Source organism: Hyperoodon ampullatus, assembly GCF_949752795.1.
Source record: "Hyperoodon ampullatus genome assembly, chromosome: 19".
Classification (NCBI taxonomy): Eukaryota; Metazoa; Chordata; class Mammalia; order Artiodactyla; family Ziphiidae; genus Hyperoodon; species Hyperoodon ampullatus.
Window position 1 is genome coordinate 56102183 of NC_136932.1, and position 13670 is coordinate 56115852.

The 13670-nt window shown below is 51.6% G+C and overlaps 1 protein-coding gene across 3 annotated transcripts in view; it reads right to left on the bottom strand.

Annotated features, from left to right (window-relative positions):
• Nucleotides 1–13670, bottom strand: part of MSI2 (musashi RNA binding protein 2) — a gene marked incomplete at both ends in the record, with an annotated part of 392858 nt that overhangs the window by 70746 nt on the left and 308442 nt on the right. For all 3 annotated transcript variants that reach the window (XM_079724998.1, XM_079724999.1, XM_079725000.1), the window contains one exon: nucleotides 1162–1244. In XM_079724998.1, the coding sequence (XP_079581124.1) occupies nucleotides 1162–1244 (83 nt within the window). The remainder of the gene's footprint in view (nucleotides 1–1161; nucleotides 1245–13670) is intronic.

The window sequence follows — 13670 nt, forward strand, 5'->3', positions numbered from 1 at the left end:
TCAAATATTGAATCAGGCCTGTAGCACCACATGCTAAGCAGATTGCTCTGATCTTATCCATGCTAAAAGCTCTATTATTTAATTTAAAGTCAGCGAACACATATCGGACCAATATACAACGTGTATCTGAATGCATGTTCCAGAAGCAAAGGAATGTTTTGACTAAAGGAAGAAAATGTCAAAGTTACAGCTGCAAGTGAACACAAATTTGCCCTCCCTCTTCTCTTGGGGCTGGAGGTTCTGCTGGCCAACCAAAATGTTTTGGCTCTCAAGGACCTGCTTATGGCTCCAGAAACACCTGCTGAGCTCCCATTTTTTTTTGGAACCAACAAGGAAGGGGTTTCTCACCCACCTACTAAATTTGAAGAAGGGGGTTTGAGACTTCAAGCCGGCACGCATGAGCGGCGCATGGTATGGCGCCCTCTGGTGGCCATTCCTCTGGTAGGCCTGCTGGCCCCCGCCAAACTTCAATGATCCAACCCCCTCCCTGTTGAGGGTGCCCTGCCCGGAAAAGGGACTTTAAAGGGCCAAGAGGAATCATGAGGGTAAAACTATCTAGCTGATCGGAAGGGAAGAACGTTAATTACCCAGCAGGGCCCAAAGAGAGAGAGACTCTTATACATGAAGATAAAACTTCATATATAAGATAGACCCCCTCAAAAGCCAGTCTAAACAGCAAATGCATACCCTAAGCCAGGGGTCAGCAAATTACAACCTGCAGGTCAAACTAACCCCCCCCACCGGCTCCCCCTTTTGTAGAGCCCAAGAGTTAGGAATGATTTTTTACATTTTTAAATGGCAATCAATCAACCAATAAAAATTTGTGACATGTGAAAATTACATGAGATTTCAATTTCAGTGTCCCTAAACAAAGCTTTATTGAAACACATCCCTGCTTATTCATGTATATATTGTGTGTGGATGTTCTGTAGCTGGGCAGTCAGTTGTATGGCCGGCAAAGCTGAAAATATATCCTATTTGGCCCTTTACAGAAAAAGCCTGTCAACTCCTGCCATTCACAGAGCTGAACTGTTAGTCTGGTCCCTATGCCCACCCTGCCCACTTTCTAGCATGACCAAGCTGCAGCAGTCTGCAGGACAAGGGGTGTATATGGGGGAAGGGAGGCATCATCCCATTTCAGCACAACCCCTACCAACTTACCATTTTATTATTGATTTCATGGAAATGAATCTCACAGACTTTCTCCACAACGTCTTCATTCTCAAAAGTGACAAAGCCAAACCCTAAAGGAAAAAGGAGGGGAAAAAGACAGAGAGGAGAGGTGAGTTCAGTTCCCTTTGGCCCGCACGTCTTTCTTTGACGTCCTGTGGTGGTGACAGGTTCCTGGGATGAGGGCAGATGGATCCCTGGGAAGGGCCTCCAGCTTGAGGAAACGACTTCTAATTTGCACAGACCACCCTTCCAACAGTGAGGAAAAGTGAATGATTTCACCCCCCAGGCAGCGGGCACATGTGGTTTACATCTGCCCGGAAGCAAACAATAAATTTACTTGTCTGTTGTTTACAAGGGTCAGAGCCTGTATCTCATGGCAGGAGGCAGGCGGGTGGGGGACATGGCGGATCACCGCGGGGCCACACTTGCCCCTTCCGCGATCGAATGGCCAGCCCTTGGGTCGGCCTGCAGACGGAGGCGGTTATTTGTCCTTTTCTTCCTGAATTACTTCCTCTAATACCTCATCAGGACATCCTGAGGCCTGGAAGAAACTATTAAAAGTTTCAGGCCTCTGTTCTGCGTAGGCATCCTTTTTCTACTGCTGCTTCAAAAGCGCTGCGGATTTGGGGCAGTTTAAGACTGTTTGATGCCTGCTGTCAGCCTGTCAGCTATGCACTGTATTTACTCGGCTGGAGACAGGCTTTGCTAGACAAGCTGCACTGAAGAATTTTGGCAGGCGCCTGCTGCTCAGCATCCTGAGCGCCTCTCGCTACCCTCCTGTCCCTCGCTTTCTTCTCCTCCCGCCCCCGACTGGGTTCCAGCACGCTGCCCCATCTGTGACCCCACTCGGTAAGCGCCGCTTTGACACACAGACCCACTCACAGGATGGCACCCTGCCTCGGATGAAACAGGATGAAACGCAGCTGCAGTGAACACATGGAGGAGCACAGACACCCTGAGGGGGAGGCAGCAGACCTGGGTTCCAGTTCTGACTTTGCATCGAACTTACGTGTCATCCTGAGAAGCCCCTTCCCCCCTGAGCCTCAAGGTTTGAGACTGGACTCTGGGTACCCCCTCAGGTCACAACCCAAATCTCCGCTATGGACTGAATGTTTGTGTTCCCTCAAATTCATATATTGAAATCCTACTCTAACGTGATGGTGTTAGGAGGTGGGCCTTTGGGGGGACATGTAGGTCATGAGGGTGGAGGCCTCATGAGTGGGGTTAGTGCCCTTATACAAGACATGAGAGAGCCTGCTTTCTCTGCCCTCTGCCATAGGAGGATACAGTAAGACAGCTGTTTGTAAACCAGGAAGAGGGCCTTCACCAAAAACCTGACCATGCTGGCACCCTGATATTGGACTTCAAGCCTCCAGAACTGTGAGAAATAAATTTCTGTTGTTTGTAAGCCTCCCAGTCTATGGTACTTTGTAATAGCAGCTCCACTGACCAAGATACTATCTTCCGCAAAGATATGAGCCTGACCGAACACAAGTCTGGGCACACCAACCAGGAACACAAAAATCAGAACGGCTCTTTTTGTATTATGATAATTAGTGCTTCCTGTCAATGAACACAAATGCAGATGCTCCCTTTTTAAGCTTTTGTGTCTATTCTGGGCCCCAGAAATCCCAGGTGGGGAGAGAATTTCTCAAGGCCCTCTTTTCTCCAACCTCCAATTCTACCACCCCCACCTTCTAAGGAACGGTAGGGAACAGGGAGCTGAGGGCACTGCACACCTATATTACAGCTCCTGCAGGATCTAGAAGATTCCTCGGGAAAGGAATGGAAAAGACCACTCCATGCTCTCAAACAATTTCCAGTAAAACAGAGGGCTAGGATGACCACAGAATCGGCAATCACGATCCTTATGATGATATGTAATTTATTACCACACACCAAATACCAGGTTGGTATTCCCAGCCTACACAGCCCATGCCCAGCCCACTACAGACACGTAAGGCTGGAGGTCAGACCCGTCGTGAGGGGCACACACAAGCGTTCGCTGCACAGGGTCAAAGTTGGCAAGTTTCTCCCAGTTTGGTCCTGGACAAGCTGGGTCTTTGGACACAGCGATATTTTGTTTAAAAGGAGGCCCAACAGGAAACCTTTCACTAGGTTTGTACACCCCCTCTAAACCAGGTCCCTGCAGAGAGAGCTACAATGCTGACCTTCTCTTTGGCCCTTGGTCCCATGTGCTACGTGCAGGATGGGATGAGACCACACCCAGAGGCAAGTCTCCGAATGATTTCTCTTTGGGCTTTGCTGTGTTGGCTCCCGAAGCCCCCCTTCAAAGGGGCCTGAAAACCACCGGTTAAACTCTCACCCCGGCTGGAACCCTTGCAGCACACGGAAGGGGACTGGCATTGTTTTGGTTAATCCCCTTTCTGGCCACCCTTCTAGAGCCCAGATCCTAGTAGAAGGGATTAAGATGCAATGCCTTCCAAAGGTCCTCCCTCAAAAGGGAAGGTGAGGTGGCACAGCACAGGATGCAGGAATCTGCTAGTACTGGCTTCAGGGACAACGGCTGGGCTGGGGCCTCCTTCTCTCTGGGTCCCCAGGAGGCACAGAGCCCCTAACACACAGCAGCTGGCGGCTGAGAATGACAGAACGAGCCATTTCTGCTTCTCTAGGGCCTGAGCATCTTGCTCATCTGTGTCACTGCCTCCCCCTCAAGACTGATTCAGCCCTTCTCTGGGCATAAACCGGCTCCCACCTGTGCCAGGCATTGTGGAGGACCCCGAGATCAACAAGACAACATCCCTCTTCTCAAGCAATTCGCTCTCTAAAAGGCACAGGTCAGGGTTTCCCTGGTGGCGCAGTGGTTGAGAGTCCGCCTGCCGATGCAGGGGACACGGGTTCGTGCCCCGGTCCGGGAGGATCCCACATGCCGCGGAGCGGCTGGGCCCGTGAGCCATGGCCGCTGAGCCTGCGCGTCCAGAGCCTGTGCTCCGCAACGGGAGAGGCCACAACGCTGAGAGGCCCGCGTACCACAATAAAAAAAAAAAAAAAAAAAAAAAAGAAAAGGCACAGGTCAGAGGTTCCCACTCAAGAGGGGCATCTCTCCTGTGCAGACCTCACCCCTCCCTCTCGACCCTCACGTCTAGCCTATGGGTAAATCTGGGTCTCCTTTGTGTCTGAAGTTGCCCCTCTGGCCTGAACTCAGACTGAGGCAACACGCAAACCCCTAAACGAGCCAGGATGGGCCAGTTCTTAGGTAGGGAGAGAACCCCACTGCTAATTAGGGTGAATGCAACGGGTTGAACAGGGGCCCCCAAAAGGTATGTCCATGTCCTAACCCCTGGAACCTATGAATGTGACATTATCGGGAAAAAAGGTTTTTGCAAACGTGATTAAGTTCAGAATCTCGAGAAGAGATCATTGTGGATTTAGGGCGGGCCTGCCACCCAATGGCAGGTGTTCTTAAAAGAGAGAGGAGAGGTAGAAGTGAGACATAGAGGGGAGACATCCATGTGAAGACGGAGGCAGAGGTTGGAGTGATGCAGCCACAAGCCAAGGAATGCCTGGAGCCGCCAGGAGCTGGAAGAGGAACGGCTGTCCCCTAGAACCTGCAGAGGGAGCATGGCCCTGCTGACAGCTTGATTTCAGACTTCTGGCCTCCAGAACTGTGAGAGAATAAATTTCTGTTGCGTTAAGGTACCCAGTTGGTGGTAATTTGTTATGGCAGCCACTGCAAACTGAGGCAGCAAGGTTGCAGGTTATGGCAGCCTCCACACAGGTGGGCAGGTCCCACAAGATCGCTCCAGCCAGACCAAGCACGTGCTTTGGGTGGAAGGCAGGAGAGTGTGGACGCATGAGGCAAACCCATCCGTGCCACCAGGAAAGAGCATGAGTCAGTGCCAGTCAAGGGCACCCCTCCAGGAGCCGGAGGACAGTGGTTTACTGTCGCCTAGCTGCTGAGCACGTACTTGACCTGCAATAGCACCCAGGTAAGTCTAGTTACCTGGAGGCCACGGGTTGGGCTCCCCGCCAAGGAAGCTGCTTTTCTGCTGTAGCCCACTCCTCCCTGGTCCACCGTGCAGTAACTGTCTGAACTCCAGGCCCAACACCACTCAGGACTCACTGTTGCCCCAACTTCCCACTCCCTGCCACTGCTCAGAGATGGGAAGAGATGTGGCAGGGCTGGCAGAGAGGAGTTCAGATGCAGACGGTTGCACTGGGAAGGGAGGGGGCAAGACTCCCTGCTGGTCCCTCCCCTAATCCCACGGGACTCAAAATTCGAGTATCACAGAAATGATTTTTCTGATCAAAGGAGAGAGCCCGGATTTGAAGCCTGTGTACCATGGATGCATCACAATTCAGCGGTGTCAAGACTCATTTGCAGTATTTTAAAGATCTATATCGTTTCAACAGCCCTGTCTGTTTTGGCCCAAATAGAGAAAACAAACTTGATTATGTCTAAAATATTTATTCATTCCATTTGGAGAAAGCAAAGAAGCAATGAAACACTTAACTGTCAATAAATGCTATTCCTGAACGTATAATCATTTTTATGTCACAGATGCATTATCATTTACAATGAATTAGCAACTCAGTGGCGAACAACCCTCGCCAAAATCAATTAACCTGAGGCGTGCAGGGCAGCACAAGGAAGTCAGAAGTCTGGGAGGGGTGCGGTAGAGGGCGGGAAAAACCCTTTTTCGGCATCAAAGTCTTTTTCACTTTTGAAATTAATTTTTTACTGGGTAAAATATACGTAACATAAAATTTACCACTGTAACCATTTTTAAGTGTACAGGTCAGTAGTAGGAAGTACGTTCATGATGCTGTGCAACCATCGCCACTACCCATCTCCAGAACTTTTCACCATCCCAGGCTCGAACTCTGTGCCCTGTAAGCGATAACTCTCCCTTCCTCCCTCTCTCAGCCCCCAGTAACTATTCTACTTTCCGCCTCTATGAACTCGCCTATTCTAGGTACTTCGTGTACTTGCAATCACACAGTCTTTGTCCTTTTGTGTCTGGTTTATTTCACTGTGCATAATGTTTTCAAGGCATCAGTCTTTTGAACAATCTGCCGAATGTACTGATCCTACATGAGGCTCGGGGAGGCTGAGTATTCCTGAGAAGCAGCGGGAAGGACTGATTTATTTCCCTCTCATTTTTTTCCAGAAGAGAGCCTCGCAGAGAATCAGAAATGGAGTCTCATGAAAGCCCATCAAGCAGAAGCACAGCAGCCAGGTGGAAGAAACACACAGTTATCCTTGCTCAAAAGCAAGGACCAGGTAATGAGCTGTGTGCCCTTTTTTTTTTTTTTTTTTTTTTTTTTTTTTTTTTTTTTTGCGGTACGCGGGCCTCTCACCGTCGTGGCCTCTCCCGGTGCGGAGCACAGGCTCCGGACGCGCAGGCTCAGCGGCCATGGCTCACGGGCCCAGCCGCTCCGCGGCATGTGGGATCTTCCCGGACCGGGGCACGAACCCGTGTCCCCTGCATCGGCAGGCGGACTCTCAACCACTGCGCCTTAGGAGCGCCCCTTCACTTCTCTGGGCCTCACAGACGCAGGCAGAACCGGGTGGGGTGCATGGAGGGGGGTCCTGCTCTGGTCCCCACCAAGGCAAGGACTTTGATGCACAGTGTCTACGGGGGCTCCAGCTCCACGAGGGCCCTTTGGGGTGCCCCTGTGAACACCCCTGCCCAGTGTCTCATCTCCCTTGGTCCTAAGGAGGTGCCACCCCAGAGCCAGAAAACACCTCCCTAGGCGCTTAAAGTCACGAGCCGCCATCCAGTACGGAGAGGAGCCCTATAGGGGCTGAAAACGGGGGTCGGGGGGAGGGGGAGTGTCAAAGGACCAAAACTTGGGGGACAACAGGCTAGAAACCCTCTCAACTTGTCATCAGCAAAATGTCACCTGCCTGGCCTCTCACAAAGTCCCCACCTGAACTGCAGCTGCGCTTCTGAGGGGCCCCAGGAGTCAACAAAACTGGGACGAAGAAGGTGGTGGGAAGGTTAACCCCAAACAAAAAGGGATGTAAAAACGGATATAAATAGGGTAGCGGTTGACAGCGAGCATTTAAAAATGAAATTCTACAGCATTCTCTTGAATGAAGCATCGCAAACTAACAAGTAAGCTCTACTTAAGAGATAAGCATTTAACAGTCAAACCTTTTTTCCCTCTTTTATTCAAACGAACTAAACTGAATATTCATCTGAACAATACAAAGCTATGAAAAACCACACACACACAGAAGAGAACAGATGTCTGAAAACAAGATACCTCAAAATTAAAATGACCTGCTCCAAAGGCAGTCACTGAGGAACCTCCAACAGTTAACTTACAGAGAATACTTTTTTAGGTCAGGGAGGGAAAGATGGGAACGGCCTCCTCCTAGCCTCAAATATAATTTTCGTCTCTTATCGTATAGGTCAATGAACACTAATAGGCAATCACACAGTGCCTAACGCATCTTCAGTGAAAATCAGTGCAAGTCAGGAGTTAACGCACTTGGTTAATGGGGAAAAAAATGAGAGAGAAAAAACCCCAGACTGTCAGATTTATTCTGAGTATCCCATGAGGAATTTACGGTATGTGTACGCAAGGGCATTTATAACCCAGGAAACCTCCCTCTCTTGCTAATAACCCAGCCTTGGGGGAAGCAGCAGCATCCCTGGGCTGCTTCCAGAGTAAATATGAATCCCTTGGATCTGGGCATGGGGAGCACTTTCTGGTTTCAAAATGCTTCCCCTACATCCTCCTCCCTGGTCCCCAAGGCAACCCTGAGAGAGGCAGGACAGGCTCCCGTGTCGTCATTTCGCTCAACTGCGCAGCTAAACGCCTCGTCCATGCAGGCCTGTGGACACTAAGCCAGAGCAGGAGTTGAACCAGGAGTCATACTTGGCTCCTTTCACGACCCCACCCTGCTTTTCTGGAGAAGGTCATCAACCAGGGCCTTCCCTGGATCAGTAAGTGTTCAAAGATGGATTGGAGGCCCCACAGTCCTGGGAAGGTGAGACCTGGGCCACGAGCATGGTGGTCTGTGTGTTTCAGCACGGAGTCAAGCCCTGGGAGCTGTGTGTCCGTTAGTGACACTTCATCTTGGGCCCCCCTCCATCCCCAACTCAGAACATGTCAGGGCCACTTCCATGGGCTACAGCAGGTTTGGCAAATCGGTTTCATCTCCTTGGAAGGCTTTTCCTGGAGCCCTGGATGGGGTCTGAGGGCCCCCGTACATGGCGGGATGGGACGGCTTCACATGTCCCTGGGTTTGTCCTTAAACAAATGTAACTCAGAAGACCGATCTGTTCCAAGAAAAAAACGAGCTGCCTTTCCAAAAGAAAGGACGTGTTTCTGATGACTGATCCCCATTTTGGGACACTCACTGCGTGTTACCTGGACATCAGTGAAGTCCAGTCTGAGCTGCCATTACTTTCCTGAGTATCTTCAGATGTTAGGTTCTGGGCAGGAGGGGTGACCAGTCCTGGCTGTGCCTGTTCTTACACCCAAACGCTAATGTGGATTTCGCTCAGATAAGCATGTCATTTCCCACCAAGCCAGGGATGGGATTCCTTCAGTCGTATCTACTGTCTGGTATCCTAAAGGTGGTTATTTATTATCAGGCCACATTCCGATAATAAGTATAAAAGGAGAAAGCTTACTGCATGTATTGATCAGCCTTCTTTAACTCGGTCTTTACACCCGACCCTTGCCAAGTAGGACGGTGGTTCCCCCTTTACAAACTGAAGAACTGAGGCCCGGGCAGCAGGGGAAGGGGGAGCCTGTGTTCGTTCCACCCCAGCCCCCTTTCTTCATATAAAGGTGGGTTACTCTAAATCCAGTATCTGCTGGATTCTAAACGTGTCCCACAACCTGGCTCTGGAACCCCACCCCATCACCTTGCTCTGAGAGACCCTCTACAAACCGGGGGACAGCCCCTCAGCCTAATGACCCAGCAGGAGGGCCAGGAGAGTAGGGGAGAGACGTGCTGTCTGGTCCAGCTGAGTGTTCACTCCTGGGTGTGTGTAGCTGAGCCCTTCTACATAAAGGCAACTCAGGGGACGCCGAGGGTTTTCACAGTGACACCACAAAGATGAATTTTATCAAGAAAAACAACTACAGCATCACCTAAGCTAGTCTAGCCAAGGATGGGCACAGGGTAGGGACTCCTCTGAACGTTTCCAGACCCCAACCATGGAGCTGCCAGAAAACGGGGCGGGGTCATCAAGCAAGATGCTGGTAGACACCTCTTGCAGCAAACTGGCTCTCTAATGGGTCAGCCGCCCTGGAGGGATAAACAGAGAAGCACTCACGTCCCTGGCCTTATAAAGAACAAAGGACAGGGACAGGCACACTGACCCGCGATGGACACAGGACTCAGCCTCAGGGCTGGTGGGAACAAAGGTGTGTGGGCCAGGAGGCCATCAGAGGCAGACGCTTGCTACCACCCTCCCTCGTGGCTGGCAAGTGAGCCGGTGATGGACTGGATTGTCTGCAGACATCCCTTCTCAGCACAGTCCTCTCTCTGCCCCATACCCTTCTTCCTCCCTGACCTGGAGCCAGCAAGCCGCCTCCTTGGGGGGTCCTTTCTGACCTGGCCTTTCCTCCCTGCCACGTGCCCTTCAGGGTGGCACTGAAGCCCTTCCACTGTGGCATCACTCATGCACCTGCTTCCTCGTTTACACCAGTAGTTTGGCAGCTGGTTGCTGTAAACGATGATAAAATGCCTTTCCAAAAAATGAAGGAATGTGACCAGACACGCCAGACATCATGATATTAAAGCCGTGTCAATTAATTTCTCCCCCTGCTTGATAAACGAGCCCCATTCCATCTCTTAATAATGAGGAGAGAAACAAGAAAAGTTGACACTTGGTTTAATTTATTTTCTCAACTTGCCTGATCATATTTCTTTCTGCCTTGCAGAGCTGGCTGTGGCTGTGGGGAATTATAAGTGGCTGGCGTGCAGGCAGAGACTGGATTGGTGTGAATCGACACGGGTCTCTCTATCCCCACACGCCACTTCATCAGGAGGGGAAGGGACTGGGCGAGCCAGCTTGGACCTGCGCCTCTTCAGCCACCTTTGGGGGCCGGGAGAGTGGAGGCAGGGTAGGGCGGGATCTCAGGTGTTGGGGGCCCGGAGGACAGCAGTGGCACTCTCAGACTCCAATCTAGTGCTGAGGAACTGCTCGAGACTGAATTCCCCAAATTAATACTAAGCTAGGTTGGCGGCATTGTCCAGAGGGGAGCCAATTTCTCAACTGGAAAGGTGCTTTCCTTTCCCTTTCAGCCCGAGGATGCTCTAACCAACACCTGACCTTGAAATGTGAGCATCAACCTTCTAAAGGTCAGATGCCAACTGTGAACCAGCAAGTGTTTCATTAAGGCTTCAGTTACAAGTAAGTTTTTCATACGACCACCATAAGCTCAGGATTATTTATGGAGGCCCACAGACCATAAACCAAGTTGGGGGTAAAAGCGAAGTGTGCTCCTAAACCAGCGCTTCTCAGTGGGGTCCTTCAGCAGAGTCTTCTGATGGGTGAGGGGCTTGTTAAAAATGCACATACCCCGGGCTTCCCTGGTGGCGCAGTGGTTGGGAGTCTGCCTGCCGATGCGGGGGACACGGGTTCGTGCCCTGGTCCGGGAGGATCCCGCGTGCCGCGGAGCGGCTGGGCCCGTGCGCCATGGCCGCTGAGCCTGCGTGTCCAGAGCCCGTGCTCCGCAACGGGAGAGGTCACAACAGTGAGAGGCCCGCGTACCGCAAAAAAAAAAAAAAAAAAAAAAAAAAAAAAAAGAAGAAAAGCACACCCCCAAGCTCTGTCTGCCCCCTAATGTGGGCACTGTGGGTGTGGCCCAGGAATCTGCCTTTTAACTGGTTCTCTGGTGATTCTGATGCCCACTCAAGTCTGACTCTGCTTTATGTTTCCCAATTCAGGATGAGCCAAGTGAAGATCATTTGGCAGAAAAGAATCCAGAACTTTCCACTGGAAAGAGAATCTTCAGGCCCCCCTTTCATATGAAGGGGGAGACTGAAGCTGTTCTAAAAAGGCTCTGATATCTCTTTCATGGAGAACGGGACCTCGCAGCCCCAGGGGCAGGCCTCATCCAAGGCAGGGGGAGATTGGGGCAAAGACGAAGTTCCTCCCCACCAGACTCAGGAAAGGACTGGAAGCCAGTTCATACTAAAGTGTAAATGACTGCTGTAAATCTTGCTTCTACTTCCAGAGGTCAGATCAAATCCTTATGCGAAAGCAATTAAGCTCTACTTTAGAATTCCAAACAGGCATTCAGGGGTGGGAGATGTTTTTTTTTTTTTACTGATGAGGGGCACCTCCCTGAGTCTGTGAAATTATATGAGTGTATAGAGAGCTTTACAATGAGGGGGAGGGCGTGTCTGAAAAAACCACCCAGGAAGGAAGAGAGGGAGGTTAAAAGGAAAAGAGAGGGAGAAGAACGGAAGGAAGAAGGGAGGGTAGGAGAGAAAGAGATTCAGGGGCAGGTGGGGCGGAGGGAGAGAGAGTGATGCTGCCAACCACCCCGAAACCAGTTTTCTAAGAGGGAAATCTGCCATGAATACTGATAGCGTGATTTGAAAGTGCCTGCGGCTACAGCGAAAGGGTGTCTCATCCCAGACTCTTGTTAACCGAGGGGGAAAAAGCACCTGTGATCCAGGCCAGGCAACCCCGATCTCATTTCATTCCGAGCGCGCTCCGTAGCAGTGATTCTGTGAATGACACTTGTCAGGGCAGCAGATTAGTTCACAAACCTATTTTTGTGTGTGTGGTGTTCCATCTTGGTAGGGAAAATAGTCAGTTCTTGGCGAGAGAGACACATATTACTGCTGTTAAGTGCCAATATAAACTCTGGGACGCAGTGGTAAATTCACCAAATTAAATCGCTAGACAACTGGCTCGGATCAGGACCCCAGCAGAAGGTGCCAGGACGGCAGCGTGGGGGCGGAGGGGGCTGGAGGGGGCTGGAGGAGGCTGAGGTCAGGCGCAGCTGGAGCAAGGGCTGCTCTGGAAACACAGGGCCTGGGGGGCTTTGGCGGGCTCCACCAGCAGAAGCGCGTCCTTCAAGGCTTCTAAACCCTGGGGCTTTCTGAGCACAGGGGAGACGGGGCACCGGCTGGAGGACTCTTACCCACTGAGGTGGACATCTGGGTTAGGACCCCCAGGCTCTCCCCCAAAGAGTGGGTTTTAAATCTGTCCGCTAGCCCCACCCACACAGTGAGCCTCCTGGAAGCTTAGGGTGGGGTTTCAACCCACCTAAATGCCCCTGCTGAGGCGGAGTAGAAACAGCCTTAGACTTTGGAGCCAGGTGGATCTGGGCTCATATTCTGGCTCCAGCAATGACTGGCTGTCCCACTCTGACCCTCAGTATCCTACCCTTTGTGAGACAGAAATTTTAAAAATCTATCTCACCAGCCTGGAGGCTTCCTTGAAAACACCTGTGAGGGGTGAGCAACCCTCTCCCACAGTCCAGAGACTTTCTGTGGCTTCTCCCCTGACCCAGCCTCTATCTCTACAGTCACCTTTACCCTTTGCCGTGAACCCCACTTATTGAAATTCATTTGACATTGACATGTGTGTCAAAGAGATGTTCATGGTGCTTTGCCATCACGGTGGGAACAGGATTCAAGACAGGGAGAGTTAAAACAAGTCACATGGTCAAACTCCCATGCAAACTTGGTACTTAAAAGGACCCTACGTCACTTTAGGTTTAAAAAAAAAAAAAACAGGACTGAGTTTTGAGAGGCAGGCCCCGTGCTGGCTGAGCATGGCCTTCACCCTGATCCCCGATGCGCCACCGGAGCCTCTGTGTTCGCTCCAGGGTCAGGAGCCTGTGCACTGGCTGTTCTGGAGGGGGGGTGCCCTGGTATCCTCGAGGAGGGGACATGAAGGAGACGGAAACAAAGGGGGAAGGGGAGGCCGACAGGGACAACAAAACCTGTGCTGCAAGGAAGGAGCGGAGTCAGCCCTGCACCCCGTTCACCCCAGGACGGAGAGAGGACCCCTCGGAGAAGCCCAGTCATCTCAAGATGCCACCGCTTCCCTCTAACAAGTTCTCAAGGAACAGTTACTGGCCTCAGAGAAAGTTCCAAAACTCCATCAAAAAACCACGACTTGGAAGCAGGTTCTCAGCGCCACCACAAATTATATGACTTTTATGATGAGGTATGTTTTCAGAATAGTCCCAACCGACAGAGACCTGGCTGGACGCCCGCTGGGCCCGCCACCAGCTCCGGGCCCCCTGCAGAGGGGTCATTTCTGCCCACATCGCCAGGACTCCAGCCGGCCGGGCTGCCCGTAAGCCTGCCCAGAGTCTGGGGGTAGGTGGCCTCCCACTGAGGTGCCTCTGCACAAGACACACACGCGTCCCCACCGCGGGCTGGGGGCTGGCCTCTTTTCTTTTTCTGGCTGTAAAGGAACTGTTCTTAACATCTGGAGGCCAGATCTCTCCGAGAAGCTGAGACCAGCAGCCCAGGCAGCCTGGTAGGGGGGGCAGCTCCGTCAGGAGCTAGCGGCTCCTTGGCTCCCCAGACAACA